The following is an 18,361-nucleotide window of genomic DNA, read 5'->3' as shown; positions in this document are numbered from 1 at the left end:
ATCAAAACTTTTGCAATGCCAATATATATAATTATTGCAATGTTTCTACATGATCCCCACAATATAATTCCCCCCACTCAGAAAAGCTTCGAGGTAGGAATGTTGGTTTTGGCATCTTGCAATCCTTGAGAATAGAGCATTTGTTTGTTTTCTCCAGTCAGATTTGTGCAGTCATCACAGGTTACACGAATTGATACATGCAATAGAAAAAATAGCAGTAAATATTCTTCGCTAATACTATGTTATATAGAAGGGTTTTTAAATATTTTGATATTATTTTTTTCTTTTTTTTTTTTTTATATAGCTTTTACCACAACCAAAGTAACATAAAAGTATGGTAATGTAATTGCACACAAAACCTAACACAAACAGTTTGAATGAAATGATTGCCATTATAACTAAATGCATGTCAATATTTTGACACAAAGGATATCGGACAACGCGTTTGGTTTACCGAATTGTTATAGCAAGATAATGTAAGTATAAGGGTGGGTAAGGGTTAAGAGGGTTTGCATAATGCAGGAGAAGAAAATAAAAGTTCGATCAGTCTGAGTAATAAGCTTAATATCGCGATTCGCCCCAACTCGTTATCTCCTTGCATTTGTTGATGCAAGTTTATGCGGTACCCATTTGTGAATCGAGGTTATTACGGGATATAGTCACAAATCAACAGATTCTGACTTATACAGGCTGGCAGTTTGCAACCTGGTATATTATGACAAACAGGCAAAATAATCGTACGGCGTTTTTGTTAACGCTTGTACTTATGTAAGTCATTTATGAAGCAATAAAGGTGGGTTAATATAAAACGTAGCTAAAAGTGCTTAGCGTAAGAAAAGATTAAGAGAATGCTTTGTAAGTAGACAATGGGGTGAAAGTGACCGTTGATAAGTATTTGGCTTAGTTAGCCTGTGTCCATGCAAATAAAATAAAATAAAAAATCATCTACCACAAAACATGATATGGAAAAATAAGTATAGATAGAAGTCGACAGGGGGATAAGGAATACATTAACTTTTAATTCAAATTGAATTTCTCCATTATGATTATGATGCGCGGTTTACGCAGAACAAATATAAGATATAACTACAGTATGAATTTATATGCGCGTTGTCCTTGGGGACATAAATTTATGAGGTAAAATCAGAGTAAGAAACGTATTTAATATTTTTGTTATTAATAATCATGATATATGTGCGCTAGCTAATATCTAATAACACCAATAACATGCTACGATTTATTCAGAAATGAGTAATGTACTTTACCGGCTAAGAATTAATCGGGAGCAGAATCAAATGTAGAAGTGTCCACAACAGATTGATAACTTCGTTCTTCTTGATGATGTTTCTTCCATTTTTCTTTTGAGCGATGCTTGACGCTGGTCGGTGTTGGTTGCTGGATTTGGCTAGTGTTGGCTAGCGTCGTCATCATCGTAATCCATAAGGCCAGTAGCATGATAGTCATTGTTCGTTAGCGAGATTTCTTTCAACTGGTTACTTCGAGAATTTTTGAAATGTCTGCCGCAATTTTCTCGCTAACAGACCGTTGAAAGCAGTTTGTCTCTCGATCCTAATCTGACTCCAATTTTCACCTTTCCTAAATCGAATCTTTCAGAAGTGCAGTGTTCTCTTCTCTTCAGAAGAAAGACGGGGTTACCATTTATGGTGATCCCACTTTCATAATAATTCAGTACTAACTTCAATTTTACAGAACAAGGGAAAATTCTCTCTTCTCTGAGTTATTTCCCTTGTTCTGTAAAATTGAAGTTAGTACTGAATTATTATGAAAGTGGGATCACCATAATTCAATCATAAGTTAATTGTAATTTAGAACATTGTGACCAACATTTCTATCATGAATTCTTAGTTTCTCTCAGTTTTAACTCAGTCCTTCGAACTTTAGCGCTGCAAACTCAGTGCTTTGGTATAATTGGACACTTCCTTTTTATTGCAATCGTGGTACATCATATGAGTCGGTTAGAGCGTAGTTTTTCTCGTAACGTGTTTTCCATTCTAGATTTTGCTTGGAAAAAAATGACGTGACATTTTCAGCTTGTAGCCATAACTTGCCCACTGGTAATTATCTTCCCTAACACGAATTTCCGGATGGAAACATTTTTGCCAAGATTATCTTTCGTGAGTGGCGCCAGGTAATCTAAGCATCCATTGATTAAAGTTTTGCACTTTCATAGAACAAACACATCTTCGGTCTTGTATAACTCCAGCGTCTTGTTGGAGAACGTCTTGTTTCCTGGGCTTGGTTTCTAGATCGTGTGAGAGCCGAGTAATTGTCGTCGTTTACTCAGTTATCTGTGTTGATTATGACGTTTACCTCATGGTGATAAAGTTGTCCGACGATCTTCCGATGATGCAATTTATTGATCACGTGATGCGCAGGTTGAATGGTTAAAGACCCCAGAAAATTTGCAAACGTGTGTTTAATAGGAGTGGTTCTTAAAGAAAAGTGTTTCAAAAGTTTTCTCCTATAGATTTTTATTATACAACCTCAACAGATTGAAAGCCATATAAAAAAAACTAAGGCAACACATTCTTACCATATTTCAATGTTTATTTTTACGTTCTTTCACTCTCGCCTGGTAACTATTTGGTGAATTGATGTGTGTTTACCAATTTTCCTACAGGTCAACGCATTGATTCAGTTATTGTTAAGCAGAACATTACCATAGATATTAAAAAGAAAATGACCGCACAGTACACATATAATACATATCCAAGAAAAATTTTTTACTCCTTACTGGGTATAAGTATTAAGCAATAAGCTCACTGTAGTGACATTTTTTCGATAGGAAATAAATCAGATTTCTGTTCATTAATTATTCTCAAACAAGGGTCCTCCCCATTCAGTAAGCATTTCCTCGGTTAACTCCTGTGGAGATGGAACTAGACAGTTTGTCGTAGGCCGTAAACGTCCAAAGCTACTTTCTACAGTTTCTTGTTATCGTAGAGTAGATTTGTATAACGTAGTAACTTAAACCTTCCTTCTAATTTAACTTCAATTAAACCCGAAATAATCTTTTGAGATATAGACGCTGGAATAGACTTTTTGCATGCGCCCATTCTCCATTCAGGCTGGCAGGACTCGCTTCAGACTGTCAGCCATTTACCTGCTTCTAAAATCTAACAAACTATCTTTAAGTTAACAACGAGCCCGAGGAAAGTACATAAACAGCGTGCAATGAAGCTACAATGGTTTATTTATAACTTAAACTCAAACATATAAAATAAACTCAAACACGCCATATGTCTTGGACAGTTTGCCTTGTATTTTTGTTATGTACCGTAACTTGGGGTGAAGGTTGTATTGTTTAGATTCATCAACGTGCACACCAATATTTTTTATTTTCACACCGATTTATGATAAACAAACAAAGAATTGTGGCTTGAGTGCATGCCGTCACATCAAAACTTGCATCTTTTCACCCACAATTTCTCGTTGAAGACTGCTGTACCTTTCAGTCGGGGTTATTACTAGCTATTAGGATTACCATGAAGTGCTTAATTTTGAACTGTGTGCTTAATTTGTCTTGGACTATTTTTCACCCATTCAGTCACTTTGACCAAAGAGTAAAAAGTTACAAAGTTGCTTTTAAAATTTGTATTTCATTGCGTAAATGGATAACATAAATGATTGCATTGGGGAGCATTAATGATCTACTTACGCAATTTGCTCATTTTAGCTGAGCTTTTGACCACTATAGACATTGGATAACAAACTGCGACACATATTACAGACGTTGTGGTAAAAATAGTCACTCTCAAAAAGCATTATATATTTATATGTTAAATTTATTGGCACCGCAAAGTATAATGCATGATGTAAATAGGTGGCCATCGAACTTTTCAATGCAAAAGTAAGTCAGGCTAATTAATCGTTAGCTTTTGTTAAACGTGCTTGCCCGTTTGGATATAGCTCAAATTTGTCCAGTCCGTGATCTGAAGATGAAAGTAAAATAATTACAATTACACTGAAGAAATATACACGATTACAAACATCAGTAATCTCTTATTTTTGCAAGACCTCAAAGCTACGTTTTTATTTACTTATTTTGCTTCAGAAATCTCTCAATTGCAAGTATGAATATGAAATATTAGTCTAGGTAATATTTATTAGTGTTATATCCTCACTTACAGAAACTGTTGTTGCCTTACTATAGTGTCTAATATTCTCACTCATATCCTTATTTAAACATAATTTAATTGATACCATAAAAATGACGTCAGGAGGAAATAAAAATAAAGATCTGATGAAGCTGGATCTTTACGAGCTTTTGGGTGTTCCGGAAGATGGAACCCAGAAACAGGTATACAGTGAAATAGCTCTGAAAGAGAGAGCTGTTTTGTCAGTTATCTTTAGCTGAGTGAAAAATAAAAAAGTTAGGTAAAAACTTGGTTAGAACCGATGTTATATATGGTATTCTGCTTTTGTATCATGGTTTAATAGTTCAGTATTTAATTCAAGTGTTTTGATAGTGACTAAACTAAAACTAAACAGTTTTTATTGTTTGCTACTGTGTGAGACTTGGTCTTTCTGGACTCTTCAAATTGTTTTATTTGTATAAGCGTAATTCTGTTTGTATATGGCTCTAGGTCACGAAAGGATACAGAAAAAAAGCCTTGAAGTATCACCCTGATAAAAATCCAGACAATCCAAACGCAGGTAAATTGCTTCTAATAAATGCCTCAGTATCATATGAATGCCTAGTATTTTATAGTTTAGTGGCATAAATTGGTATATTTTAGTTGTTTGTTTTGCATAGTTTTTGTGCTCTTTCTTGCCAAAGTTCTACCGATTGATGATCATGTCATTAAACAGCTAACATAAAATTAATAGTAAATTACCAGTACTTGCTGAACGATTTTATTAATTTCGTAAGATTTTATCTTTATACGTGCTAAGATTGTGTAGAAAGTTTATCAGTTTTTATTTGCTGTTTTTCTTTTATTTTAGCGGAATTATTTCATCAGTTGTCGGAGGCATTTAAAATTTTGTCTGATCTTGGAGCGAGGGTAAATCTAGCATATATATATGCATAAATAACTGCTTTTATGACACATTTTAAAATATTGTTCCATTTAAATATTTTGTGTTTGTGAAGACCTCCACATAATGTATTGGTACTGTATAATAAATTAATTCATAAATGCTGTTAATTTTTGAATAAGTTTTCAATTTAAAATTTATGACATTTTGAGTATGATTTCGATATATTTTTAGGCTGCCTATGACCATTTGAGGAAAGCAAGGAAAGCTGCGAAAGAACGAACCGATAAACTAGACGCTCATAGGAAAAAAGTTAAACTAGGTAAGGTCTGAGTCTATTTTTCTGATGAAAAGCATTTTCGTTGTCTATGCTTAGATAAATTTTTTTACACGATTTTCAAAAAGTGATAAAACTGGTCTTATCCTTATTTAATCCATTAAGTCCCATTCCTATTTTTTTGAGCAGATTTAGAAGCACGTGAACGTGCTGCTGAAGTTATTGAGAAAAAACAAGCAAAGACCACTTTGAAACAAGAGGTATTTGAAAAATGTTACATCTTTTAATATATCCTTTCACTCAATTGCATATTTCAGTTAATCATCGTCACGACTCTATTACAGTTTTTTTAACAATTTTTTAACTGGGGACCTCTGATTTTTGTAGCTCATGTACAGACATACATTAAGTTTGGTGAGGTGAAAGAATTACCAGACTATTGTGGCTAAGATATGCAAATGCAGTATTCTTTGACTTTTTGCATTACCTTATTGCATGTCTGTCTAGTCATGACTGCTTGTTCTTGACAATAGTGTGGCATTTTGATATGAAAAACGCTGTAATTATGCAAGCAGTCAGCATGTTTGTGTTTTTATCACGCAATAAGTCTGAGATATGTTGCAATGACACGTGGTTACTGTTTCCTGCTCGCTATGTGTGCGTGTGTGTTTGTAGAGTAGACTATAGAACAGACTCGCAGCATAGTATCTGTTATGTAGCATCTACTGACCATAAAGAGCTAGTTCAGAAAAATGGGATGCAAGAACTCTTCGGAATACCCCCATATGGGTGCTGATAGCTTTGATTGAAAACCACTGCTTCATTACATAGCTAGCTATTGCTTCATCTATTGCTTACTAAAGTATCTTTTAAAATGAAGTCATTGTAATTGATTTTAATGCAATTTTTTTTATCATTACATTTTGATCGAAAGTAATCCTAACGTTTTGTGGCAGTTTTGGTTTGCACTTTGTTCCTACTCGCGTGTGATGCTTTTTAAAATCATCAAAAACTGTTAATCTCAGATTGAAAGACTTCGTGACGAAGGTTGTAGGATCTTGGAAGAGGAGCAAAGAAGAATGCGAGAGCAGATCAGAGAAGAGCAAGAGGGTAAAGTTATTCGAAGTTCTTATCTTTACTTGTTGGGATAAGAACTAAAACGAATTTTGCCGGAACAAAAACATCTATTGATATTGCCAATAGCCTATCATTTACAGAATAATAAAAATAGCAAAGTATCGCAAAATAATGAAAAAAACTAATATGTAATACATATAATTTTTCTTTTTTGATAAAATAGCATTATTTTTGTTAGAGGCAGAGGCACATATGAAGCATCCTAACGAACCTGCTCGTTTAAAATTAAAGTGGAAATGCGAGAAAAAGGATTCAACAAATGGCGGTTACTCACACGATCTTCTGATGAAGCTTTTTTCTAAGGTGCACTTTTCTTTTGCGTAATGCTTGCTTATGCTTGTGGGATAAATTTACATTTTTAAAATTAGTTTTAAGTTAAACAAGGTTATTTTTGACATAAAATTCTTTAACACCGTTTACTATATCAACGTAAATAGTTTTTATACATAAGTAAATAAATAATTAAAGACAAGTTTATTTTAAAGAAAAGCTGAATTTGTTGTATACTGAAAAACGCTTTAATCATTTTTCTTTGTTGTTTTGCTTGTCTGGATTTTTCTGTGGGTCCAGTACGGTGACGTCAGTGCTTTGTTGATTTCAAAAAAGAAGCGTGGAACTGCGGTAGTGGAGTTGTCAACGTCGGAAGCGGCGGTATGTGATTTTCTAGTGTTTGCATGACCGTGGGTTATTATCACGCAACATTATGTTACGTGATAAAGAGTTGCGCAAACAAGGGCACCTTGCGGACATGAGCACAAAATTTTTTGATTCTGCTTCCAAAACTAAAAACTGTCATCTAAAGTCGAAATGAAGCACCTAACCAAACCAAACTATTACATCATTAATGTTACAAAAGTTATATTATAGTAAAAAGCGTTTTTCAGTCTTAGCCAAAAAGCCTGCAAATGTGCAATACTTCTCACGCTCTTGTGTTTGTATAATTTCAGAGACTAGCGTGTGAAGTTGAGGTTGGCAACACGAAAAATCCATTAAAAATCTCCTGGCTGAGTGGTAATCCTGGTAGGGAAAGTACACCACCAAGTGAGCGCCAAACCAAGTCAAGAAACCCGGGAGATGGAGCTAAAGAGCTTGATAAAAAGGTTAGTAAAATTTCAAAATACGTTCGTTGATCATTAAAATCGTATTTGTGAAAATGTTTTCGCCTCGGATTAAAGGAATGAATTAAATTTATCTGTAAAATTGTGAATGGGTAAGGACATTTCTTATCTAAATATTGTGAGAAACTAGTTTTGAAAGCAGAGCTAGTTAACTCTCACCTTTTGTAAAATCCACAGTTTGTTTGTCGACGATGTTCTTCCTCTTAAAGAGTTTGTATGAAAGCTGACTCCCAGTATTTTGAATTTATAAATATTTTTGTTCAGAGGCTGTGTGGGCAAATGTCGTGCCAGTAACTGTTTTTAAAGTTTCACTATGATTGGCTTTTTGAAGTAAAGTAAATTCTTGGTTTAATTTGTTTCTGTTTGAACTTTACAAGTTTTGTTGATTTGCTGCTTAAGAGACGAAGAAGTGTTGTGAAAAATATTTTGAATGTCTGGTTTTGGTAAAATAATTCTAAAAACGGGGTATTAGTTTAAGTTTTACTGAAATTGCTTTTGTGTAACGTTTGTTTTTTATATTTTGCTTATTTGTGGAGTATTCAGCAGGAATCTGTTGGTCGTTCTTGTGGGTTTTTTACTTTTTCTCATGCGCTATTGCTAAGATCCAATTTTTCTAGGAAATAATCAACTTTCTTGCAAATTTAGCCGTATTTTGGTCACGTCTTACGAGTTGATAGATTGATAGAATATTCTTGCAGCTCTGTGTAGTTTTCACTGAAATTCCAAACTCCACAACTAAACTTCTTGAAGCATCACCGTAAATCACGCAAAACATATTCGGTAAAGTCACGTCTGTTGCCACGTTTTAGGAAAAGTTTGCAGGCGCAAGCAAACTCACGGCAAGCCTGTCCAATAATAATTATGTTCTATGAACAATTCGTGTCGAAAGAGTCCTTTATCGACCACCTGACTTCAACCAATCGCAGACTATGTTAAGCTGTGAAGTGGCGCTTTACCACAATTGCCATCTATTACAAAGCCAACCGTTTAAGTATCTTGTTTTCAAAAGGAGGAGTTTTTCATTTTGCGCTCATTAAAATGCTTGGAAAACCAAGAAAAAATCTTTTTAAAAGCAGTTCTACGCAGTGCGCCGATGTTGGATACTTTCCTCCAAAAATTATGACTAGTCTATGAAAAATTTTGCGTTCGTATCTCCATTTTCTATCGTTTTTAACGAAAATATTTTTGCAAAAACATTTTGAAACTTAAAAACAAACCGCAAATTTTGTTTCATATCGAGGTCGATGACCTCGCTTAACCTAATAGGTGTGTTTGCGTCACACTAATCATAATTTTTTGTGATTAAATCATGCAGCAAATGACAGGAAAAACGCAAACCAAACCTTTTACCAAGCAGCCTGATAACAGCGATTTGTTGAGCTCAAAAACCTATTCTCAAATAGTGTTTATCGCGATACCAGACCGATAATTTTTTCACTGCATATTTTAGATTACTTCGTTAGGTTTAATACATTAAAATGGCGCGATTCGGCACTGAAAACAGGTTAAGAATTCATGCAGTAATGCACCTTACCTTTCTCTACATGCATATCTTCGTGAGAATCTTTCAAATGGCTTCTGAACACGCCGGTATGTTATTATTATAGTGCGCATAGGCCAATTATTATCTATGCGAAGGCCAATTAAATAAGCATTTTACACTTGTATGTCTTGGCGGCATTGAAAATGACAACATCTGTTTTCCAAATTGTGCACAGATTTTCAAAAAAATCCAGTCAAGGTCTTTTTCGACTGCCCTGGGACAAGAAAACTATTTGTTAGGTAACTTTAAACCTATTGTGACGATTTGCAACGTCAAGGAAATGGCACGGGTCATTAACCCCTGGTGATGGATTGGTAGTAAGTGCATGTTTCAAAACCAAACGCAAACCAGCTCAAATTTGGAACGCAGGTCTGGCATGTATATTTGCGTTTACCGTTTATCAGCCAATCTCGTACTAACAAAGCATATGCTTCCACACCTATGTGTCTTGCTGCGAGTCACCACGAATGTTGCGGTATTTCTCTGTTAGTAGTAAACAGTGTTTATCGAAAAACAACCCCCGTATATTTTTAGGCACAATCAAGCCATCGCTGTGGTTACAATATCGGGTTCTTTGCCTTATTTGCAGAAAGAACACGTCAAGACGAACTATCATCGTTTGCACGGCTTGCAGGCAGCTGTGTGATAAGCGCCGACCGCATTCTTAAAATGATCCAAGTGTTTTATTTTATGAGAGAAAAAGTGTCGTCTTCACCGCCTGCAAACGGTTTCCTCTTGTCACGTGACAGGATCACTGTTTCGAGGCCCGATTTAATGTCTGCGATTTATTTGTGTCTATTTTCGCTTGTTTTGACAACTGGAGATTATTGATCAATATCAAAACCAATGCCGTTGTCTCTGAGTTAGCGCCGTAACAGACTTCGCGGCCTGTGTGTCGTTGTCTTGCATGTAGTAGCAAACCGTACGACCTTGGTTGTTTTTCACCTTAGATATTTCCTGATCTAGCGGGCTACTTCATAAACACATATGTTATTTTTTAGAGAGAGAAGATAACGATTATCAACTTTTTGAATTGTTAGCAGCTGTAAGTGTTATTTTATGTCTAACTTAAACGTGCGTGTGTCATCAGCTAAGCGTACTTGAACCTGCCTTTGGCCTCCGAGTTTTTACCAACTCGAAAAGTCTTTTCACCCTTTGACAGGTTTCATTGTTACCTTACGGTCATTATCACGTCACAAACACTAATTATTACTTAACTTAAGATTGTGCGCTTGCTGCATCAAGCAATTGTGTTGCCAGGACCTTTGAAAAGCTAGCACAGTATCTTCTTTCACCGAAAACGTGATTTTCGGATGAAAATAACTTCATAAATTTGATAAACTCCGCTGAATTTTGCCGAAATTACTGCGCTTTAGTGATTTCAACAAAGGTAGATAACGTCGTTCGTGTAGTTGTTGGGCTTTTATGTCGTCATAATCGCTAACAACCCAGTGTGAGGGTGTCGTATTTCATGGTCATTATCGTGCCAAAATGTCAACGATTTTGCGAAAAATTTGCTGCTTATGTTTGCTGAAAAAGTTAAGTGTCAGCCTGGACAGCGCTAATAACATTGTCATGATTTAAGTTTTGTGTGGTTGCGTTAAATTTGAACCATTTAATCCAGGTCTCTGTCGATATATGAGATTGAACGTGTACTTATATAACGTCGGTAACTTGAGTAACTTCAAGTTGCGATGAAATAGAGATTCGTTTTCCTTCAACTCGGTACGATTCGAAATTGCATAAAACTAAGCTCATGTGGCCCTTTTTGAAAACCAATTTTGTCAATTTCCGTTTTTGTCAATTTTTTTGGATCAGTTGTGGGTTTCCGCAATAGATTTATATCTAGGGAAACTGTTAGATCTATAAATTTCGAGTCAAAAATGAACACACCGAATTGTCATATTTTTTCAATGCATAAAATATTCGAATGACGTAGGTTTGGTAATATCTTTCTTTTTCAGTCAAGTCGTTTTGTTTTCAGCGTAATACAATTTGATGTAAAATCCAAAAGGAATTCTAATTATGCTTACCAATAAATCTCTTAAACTACGCATTCAGTTCAATTTTGTGTCTAACCGCATAAAAAGCGAAATGTAACACGTACGGTAGCACATGTCGTAAGTTGCGCTTTCGTTCGTAAGTATCTCCGTATTTTATTACATAGTATTAACAAAGAGATCACTGTGAACCTTATCTCATCTGCAACTGTGTCTGCATTAGACTACCTTTTACCTCACCACGTGACATTGTCTGCGCTTTCTTTATGCATGGTTAGTCTTTTGATTGACACTTTATCAGACCTTCAAGATTTATCCGCAAACGTTGAACTTTTCAAGCTGTAAGTGGTCTGTGTAACCGTTTTGTTTAACAGGCGTTCAGGTAACTGGTCTCATTTCATCCCGACTACAAATATGCGGGAAATACCCGAAACGAGAACTAATTTAGAAGTGTAACACTGGCTGTGCTTTGACTGCAAAACGAAATGGGCAAGTGTTTTCTTTCGTAGAATTTATCATTGCAGACTGTAGCTGCTGGGTACTGGGAGTAATAAGACCACATGCAAATCAGTAAACAATTTTATGCATCGTGCTTCAGCTAAACTCACCACCTTAACTTAGAGTTATTAGTGTGACACGTAACAAGCACAGGGTGTGTATAAATTGTTGGCTGTACGACTCTACATCTAGCTATAAAAATGCAGTAATGTGAGCTTTAGGAAAACACCAGCAACCCTATCGCCTGTGGGGTTCGAAATCCAAGTGAAAGCTGTGTGTTGCCGTGCACCTACGCTAAGCAGCTTACAAGTCACGATAATTCGAGGTAATTGTGTTTAAGAAATATGTCGGATGAAATTCTAGAACTTTATCGGCCTTTTCATCGTCACAGTGGCGCCGCCAACAAGATCACCTTCAACAGAACTGAACCTGTTTTCAAAGGTAACTTGTCCTGCCTTTGAAAAACCGGAAGCAGGCGCTGTAGGATTTCCAAGAATTGCGTCATTTGATCTTAAAAACGAGCGTCAAGGGGCCAAAGTCTGTTTTGTGTCGTTTCTGACACCAGTGTCTGATCGCCTTTGTCGTTTTGGCTGTTTTCCTGTTTGGCCCAAGTCAGGCAATATCAGGCATTCCAGTTGTCAGCGCTAGTTTTTCAAGTTCAACCACGTGTCGCAATACACAAACTATGCCAGGAATCTCCATTTAAAATCATCGCTCAATCAACAACGTAGCAATCCGTAACGGCCTAGCCCTTGTGACGTTACCGAGCGCCACACACAGATTTCAGTTTCGAATTCTCGGTGATTTGGCGCCGAGACAATTCAACATTAATCGTTTAAAGCGTTTTTTGTTTCAATAAAATCTTGTAGCGATTTTGCAACCCGTGAAAATCCCTTCTTAAGCATCAAAGTTTTTACAACGCATCATTTTCAAAGCAACTCGATATACTGACGCTGTTAATGCTAAATCTTAACCATCCATCACAAATGATGTGGCTATCTTGTTGCAGATTTTACTTGATGCCTTTGATTTTGCTCGAAAACCGACAGCGGCCCCTTTTGGTTCATGTAATATCTTCTGTGAAACGTCACAGATAACCATTATGCGATAAGAATATGCCAAGTGTGACGCCATAACACGCTCCACGCTAACGATTCGTGTTGGCGAAGTGAACCTTGCAGTCGAATTTCGTTTAATATTATTCCCAGTTCACTCGCAGAGGGTTATGGTCACTTTGCCATGCCATGCGTGCGTGAATGATCCACTTGGCTAAGATGACTGCTTGTCATTAACATCGCGTTCTGTTGTTTTAAAAGTCAATTGCTGCTGATTTTACACGAAAATTCTTCATTTTTTCCAACAAGCGTAAAAAACTCAATTTTGGAACCGCTTCACGAAGGAAAACCGCAAAAAAAATTTGCTATTAATGTTTAAGTGACCGAGGTGGGGTCACGGCGCCCATATGATTGTCCAGTTAAATATTTTGCTCCGTCAGACGTAATAGAAGGTATGAATATGGGTGAAAATGACAAACGTCAATCACAATTGACCGGAGGAAAACCTACACTCAGTGATGACGTAACGGTTTGTTTTTTTACTGGTTGTTACCATGACAACCGCCACAGTTTTCTCACAAAGTATTAGCGAACGTTAATTCCACTAAAGGGCAATGTTTGTTGATAAAATTTTCCGCTCGCTCGCCGAACTTGCCCCAGAAGGAAGAAATATTTTCCCGGCGCGGAAACCGTATTTCAAGCTTTTCTCCTTTCTGCTGTCTCTTTAGCCAATGTTCCCAACTTTAGGGGGTTTGGTGTATAGATCGCCATAAATCTAATTACGGTGGAAATTCTGACCCATATTAGGGGTGAGATAACTTTCCCGAAATTGTACCCCTGTTGGAAGCATGCGCGTGCTCTTGGGTATCACTTAACCCATACACGGTATGGGGTTGACTACTGATGCATTGGAAGGTGATTACCTGCCCCGTAAACACGGAATTGCTCGTTTCTCCTTGAAAAACATTGGGGCTGAAAAAACAATGCATCAGCACCCACTTATGAGAAAGTAGGCATTACTGGTGGTACCCCACCGTAAACCCCGTTTCCTATTTATTTGACCCAAATCCAATGTTGGTTTTTTGATGCAATGCCTTGCACCAATGCATGCCAGCTCATCGCTCAACTATCGTCGAAATTTAACCCCCTAAGCCCCCTATACGATGAATCAGACTCTTCGTTGGAAACGACAAGACCCTGGGTTTTATGACGTCATAATCACTCAAGGAAATTCTGCCATCCGTGTCAGTCGTTAGGTTTGTTTGTTTGTTTTGGTAGGCAGAGCTGACTAACACATACCAAGCCTGCAGACTATAACTTCTAAGTATACTTTATGAACCTGCTGCGGTTGATTTAGCTGAAGATACGGAATTGCCTTAATTTTAAGTCCTGTCGATGTTGTCTTGACCGAGCGATTTTCTGGTGAAAAACAAATTTGCATGAAACTTTCAACCTTCAAAATATTGACGTCATGTATTTATCAAACGTGCACATCTTAGGACGAAACTTTTTGTCATCATCAATCACCTGGCAATGGCAGCCTGTTGTTGTCATGTCATAGAAGTTGGATTGTTGACTGAACTCTGTTCATTCTTACGTTTGCTTGCTTTTTTCTTGTTGACCTTTTTGATATCGTCCAGGTGGTGCAATTTCTGACTTGATTGACGTATCAGTGAATTACTCCATAAAGAACGAAGCTGCTATGTTTAACTCAATAATATTAAAGTCCTTCCATTAAGATAAGTTCAAAGCTCCATGTTAAGATTAAGTCATTAAATGTTAAAGTCTTTTTATTCACGACTGAAGCTTCTTTAAAAAGTCATTGGTTTTATGTATATTGTACGTTTTACAACTTCAGCCGGTCTCTAGATGAAATGTATTGTCATTGCGTAGATGAACAAGAATAGTTTCATCTTCAAAAACTCAATATCCACAAGTTTGCGCATTTTCCTTCAGCATGAAACGCGGTTTTCGTGAAAATGTCAAGTATGCTGTGTAATGTCAGCATTGCACGCTACCCTCCCAAGAAAAGACATCAAATTCGGTAATTGCTTCCCAGCAAGCTTAAAGGTACTGCCCATTCGGTCAACATTTTTAAAGCAATACGAAGGCGTATCAAAGAATTGCATACCAACGAAGCTATTTGTTCCTATTTAAGTGATTATGAGGTCTATTACGATCTATCTATAAACGGAAGGTGATTTTCCTTTGTCTGAAATTTTACCTGAACCATGAAATCAGCCATAAATGTATAAAAAGTTTCCCAAAAGCTGCCGGTAGCTTTGTTTCGTCAATATGTCAACGTTATACTGTAAATATCACGCAGACAGTGACTGTAATAGGAAAAGAATCTGGCGGCTGACTAAGCAATTAATTCCTAAATCAATGGCGGCGCCACTGCCAATAATGACCCATGGATAAATACGCTTATGTAAAAATTCTTTTCAAATTGAGGTGCGTTGGTATCAAAATCCAGACCATTCACTTTTCGTAGTGACTTGAAAATTAAGTTTAAGCCTTTGGTTAATGTGCACTGCCCAAACTTGTTATCTGATTTTTGTCGTTTTTTTCTTTTTGTGTTCAGGATTGGCTTGTTACGGTAACTGCTTTTGAAAATTAAGGCTCTTCCAGGGCGTGCTTTATACATAGCGTTAAGCTGGGAGGCTTTTTGTATCTAAGAATTAATCGAAAAATTTTGAAATTGAATCAAATGAAGGTTAGCCACACCCTTAACGTTATAAATATGGCCAGTCTCTTACGGCAGTGGTCCCCAACCCCCGGTCCGCGGACCAGTACCGGTCCGTAGGTCAGTTGGTACCGGTCCGCACAGGGTACTGTTAATTAGTGTGGGAACCCCTTTTGTTGCGTAGGCACGCTTGAGTTCTCGAAATCGATTGTCTGGAGAGGCCATTTTATCGCATAATAACCTTAGTTTATTACATCACAAGCCCTTGTTATGCTAAAATTCTTGAATTGTTATCTTGACTGTATCAGCTAGTTGTTCAAATACAAGAAAATTAAAAAAAGTCTGCGTCTCCCCCACCCTTTTAGTGGGTCGCGGTAGAATTATCAAACGTAGACCGGTCCGCGGAGACAAAAAGGTTGGGGACCACTGTCTTACGGAACTTCCAATCCTGTTACCCTAGTGGCCTAGTCCATTTCGCTTTAGAAACTTATCAATACAAAATGGCATATACCATATCATGACGTAATAATTTGTTGGGGCATTTTCGGACTTGGATGGTCGCATTTGCTGATTGTAAATCTAACGATGGCACGTGACCGTACACATGAGGTTGGTTAGCAACACATGCTGACGTAATTAATTATTATCACAAGTCAAGATATTTTAAATTTGCAGTAATAGAAGGTGGCCATTCTCGCGCGACTCCAATGTTCTGTGACTTTTATGTCCGTCGACTCAGCGTTCGCCCGAATTACACTTGGCTTCCGAAATGGAAGTTTTACGGTTAAGGATTTTGAAATTTGGGCGTGTGGACGTGGGTTTTTAATCTGGGGTTAACGTGCTCCAAATATTTTGAGTTGCTTGTCACCCTGACCCCTCGATAAGTGAAAACGACCTTTCCAAGTGAAATGCTGCGTGAAAAGTGAAATGCTTGCCCCAATACTCACCGCACGCTTCATATAGTGCCACACGCATACCCCTTATTACCCCAATCACTTAAATCGGATTCGCCATGTCTTGCTTTTGCTTGGGATTTTGACCTTTGAACCGTTATTGCGATTGTGTGAGTTAAACGGTAACCTTTAACCCTTATGTATGCGTTTTTTTTTGATTCGCTTACAATTACATCGACCTTTCCATGACACCACCAAAGATGTCTTCTCTGTGCTCGAATGTTATGACGTCATATAGACTCAGGCTTGGCCAAACGCATCAGCAAAATTAGTCGAAAGCATTTTGCGACTCCAACAACTAATCTCATGACCCCTGTGGACACAGTCCGCGCAATAACGTATCGTATTCGCTGCAGACTAAGTTCACTTCACCGCTGCGCAAATGAGACCTTATCATAGTGTGGTCGCTTGGTTTCAACTCCAGTATATTTGTCGTTAATCAATTTCAGCTTACGGAGTTCGTTCGTCATATTGCTGTGAAACTCGAACTTTTTGTTTTTCCAGCCTGTATTTACCTGTTTTTATAAGCTGTACATGATGTGTGAGAAATGCCACATGTTTTAGACCTTAAATGTTTATGGAGACGGCCGTGTTTAACGATGCGCGATAATAATAATGTTGACAGTTGGCAACCTTAAGAGGTTGTGTAATCTCTTTGTAGACCAAGCTGCTGTCAAAATTCTACAGGCATAGGCAGGGCCGTTATACTGTTTGGTAAATTACAACATAATTTCCTTGTACGCATGAATAATGCTTTGTATTGCATATTTCTCGGAAACGTTGCATTGCTTGCGTTTCTAATTGCTTCCTACCTGCCTACACGATCAAACCATTAGCATCACTGATTAGTGTTTGTTATCTTGTAACTAAGCTTCTGCTTGACGCATACGTCATCGTCCAATCGGAATTAACGTTTCAAAATCTGAAAATTTAAACCGGTCACTCTGTAAATCTTGTGTTTGTTTTGCCCATCAAGATTGATTTGGTGTTTAAAGTATTGTGGGCGTGTTGTATGATGGATCACATTCAAACAATTCCCGTAATAAAACTTGTAACTGTATGCAAGTTGCTTCAGTTCAACGTAATCAAAACGTTTGTGGCTCGGAAACTTTAAATATTCAGTTGTTGTGTTATATTGCAGCATATTGTTATCGACAGCAAAGTGGTTGTAAGGTACGTTTCGATATTTCATACAGAAATCACCTGATTATTTGAGAACATAGCTTATCATTTTGAACAAGGCATGAACCGCAAACATTTACATCATTTGGACAACTTTTGTCTCGATTTCATCTTAACATATTGAGTGAAATATCATTTGTCATAAATAGACGTAAACATACAGTTTTAAATGTTGATCAAAATCGTAGAATCGAAAAACAACCTTCAAAATAATCTACCGGTAAACGTGGATTTTCTGCGTGCTTATTCAGTTTAAAGTATTGCCATGCTCGTTTCGCTTCTGCTTTTACAGTAGTTTCGTACGACCATAAACGTGTATTGTGACGGACCTCTTCGTTTAGGGTTTAGTTTGGTTTCCGAAAACGTATTTTTATCGTCGGTTTGTTTTTTGATCTCTTGACTTGCGCAACCCGCAATGCTACCCTCATGTATTTTCGATAGCATGATATAGACCAGGGGCTTTTTCATCTTATTTACCCCCCTGCATATTCTCGACGAAAACGTTCACCCCTCTCAACGTCGACAGTACACACATATATATGAGTTGCCTACTTTTTCAAAGGTAGGCTACGAAGTCTTCAGGGGGATAAAACAATCGATGATAAACTTTAACTGAATAAAAATAAATTTTATCATTAAGTGATTTAACGGAACGATTAATAACAACATCCAACATTTTGAATTATTTTTTTATCGCTGTAGGTGTTATCTATTAAATTAGCAAGTTTACTCCTTCACTAGGTAAAATCAACCCCAGGGGTAAAATTACCCCAGGTTAAGAACTGCTGATTTAGACAGATGAAGCGTTAAATCTTAAGTTCAACTAAGCCCTACCAGGCTATATATAGTCAAAATGTGCCGTCTCATGCAAAGTCGATCTTTTAAAAATAGATGCTACAAAAAAGCAAACA

At 37.0% G+C, this 18,361-nt stretch overlaps 1 protein-coding gene and 1 long non-coding RNA gene across 7 annotated transcripts in view; one reads left to right on the top strand and one right to left on the bottom strand.

Annotated features, from left to right (window-relative positions):
• Positions 1-3,844: 3,844 nt before the first annotated feature.
• Positions 3,845-14,317, bottom strand: LOC143463280 (uncharacterized). Its single transcript, XR_013118283.1, has 3 exons — positions 14,157-14,317; positions 13,969-14,048; positions 3,845-3,953 (listed from the first exon to the last, which is right to left on the bottom strand). It is a non-coding gene; the product is annotated as an uncharacterized LOC143463280 (long non-coding RNA).
• Positions 4,156-18,361, top strand: part of LOC143463248 (dnaJ homolog subfamily C member 17-like) — a 32,296-nt gene continuing 18,090 nt past the window's right edge. For 2 of the 6 annotated variants that reach the window (XM_076961681.1, XM_076961682.1), the window contains exons 1-9: positions 4,156-4,321; positions 4,608-4,677; positions 4,969-5,027; positions 5,236-5,323; positions 5,468-5,538; positions 6,304-6,388; positions 6,594-6,718; positions 6,986-7,066; positions 7,363-7,515. In XM_076961681.1, the coding sequence (XP_076817796.1) occupies positions 4,232-4,321; positions 4,608-4,677; positions 4,969-5,027; positions 5,236-5,323; positions 5,468-5,538; positions 6,304-6,388; positions 6,594-6,718; positions 6,986-7,066; positions 7,363-7,515 (822 nt within the window). In that variant the 5' untranslated portion in view covers positions 4,156-4,231. Of the gene's footprint in view, positions 4,322-4,607; positions 4,678-4,968; positions 5,028-5,235; positions 5,324-5,467; positions 5,539-6,303; positions 6,389-6,593; positions 6,719-6,985; positions 7,067-7,362; positions 7,516-7,710; positions 7,756-9,251; positions 9,316-9,610; positions 9,924-11,450; positions 13,794-18,361 lie in introns of those variants that run through there. The other 4 variants (XR_013118276.1, XM_076961680.1, XM_076961685.1 and 1 more) reach the window with 4 other exon arrangements.

The sequence above is a fragment of the Clavelina lepadiformis genome, chromosome 6, assembly GCF_947623445.1.
Source record: "Clavelina lepadiformis chromosome 6, kaClaLepa1.1, whole genome shotgun sequence".
In the NCBI taxonomy this organism is placed as follows: Eukaryota; Metazoa; Chordata; class Ascidiacea; order Aplousobranchia; family Clavelinidae; genus Clavelina; species Clavelina lepadiformis.
Note: the sequence above shows the minus strand (reverse complement) of the source record. Positions and strands in the feature narration are given on the sequence as shown.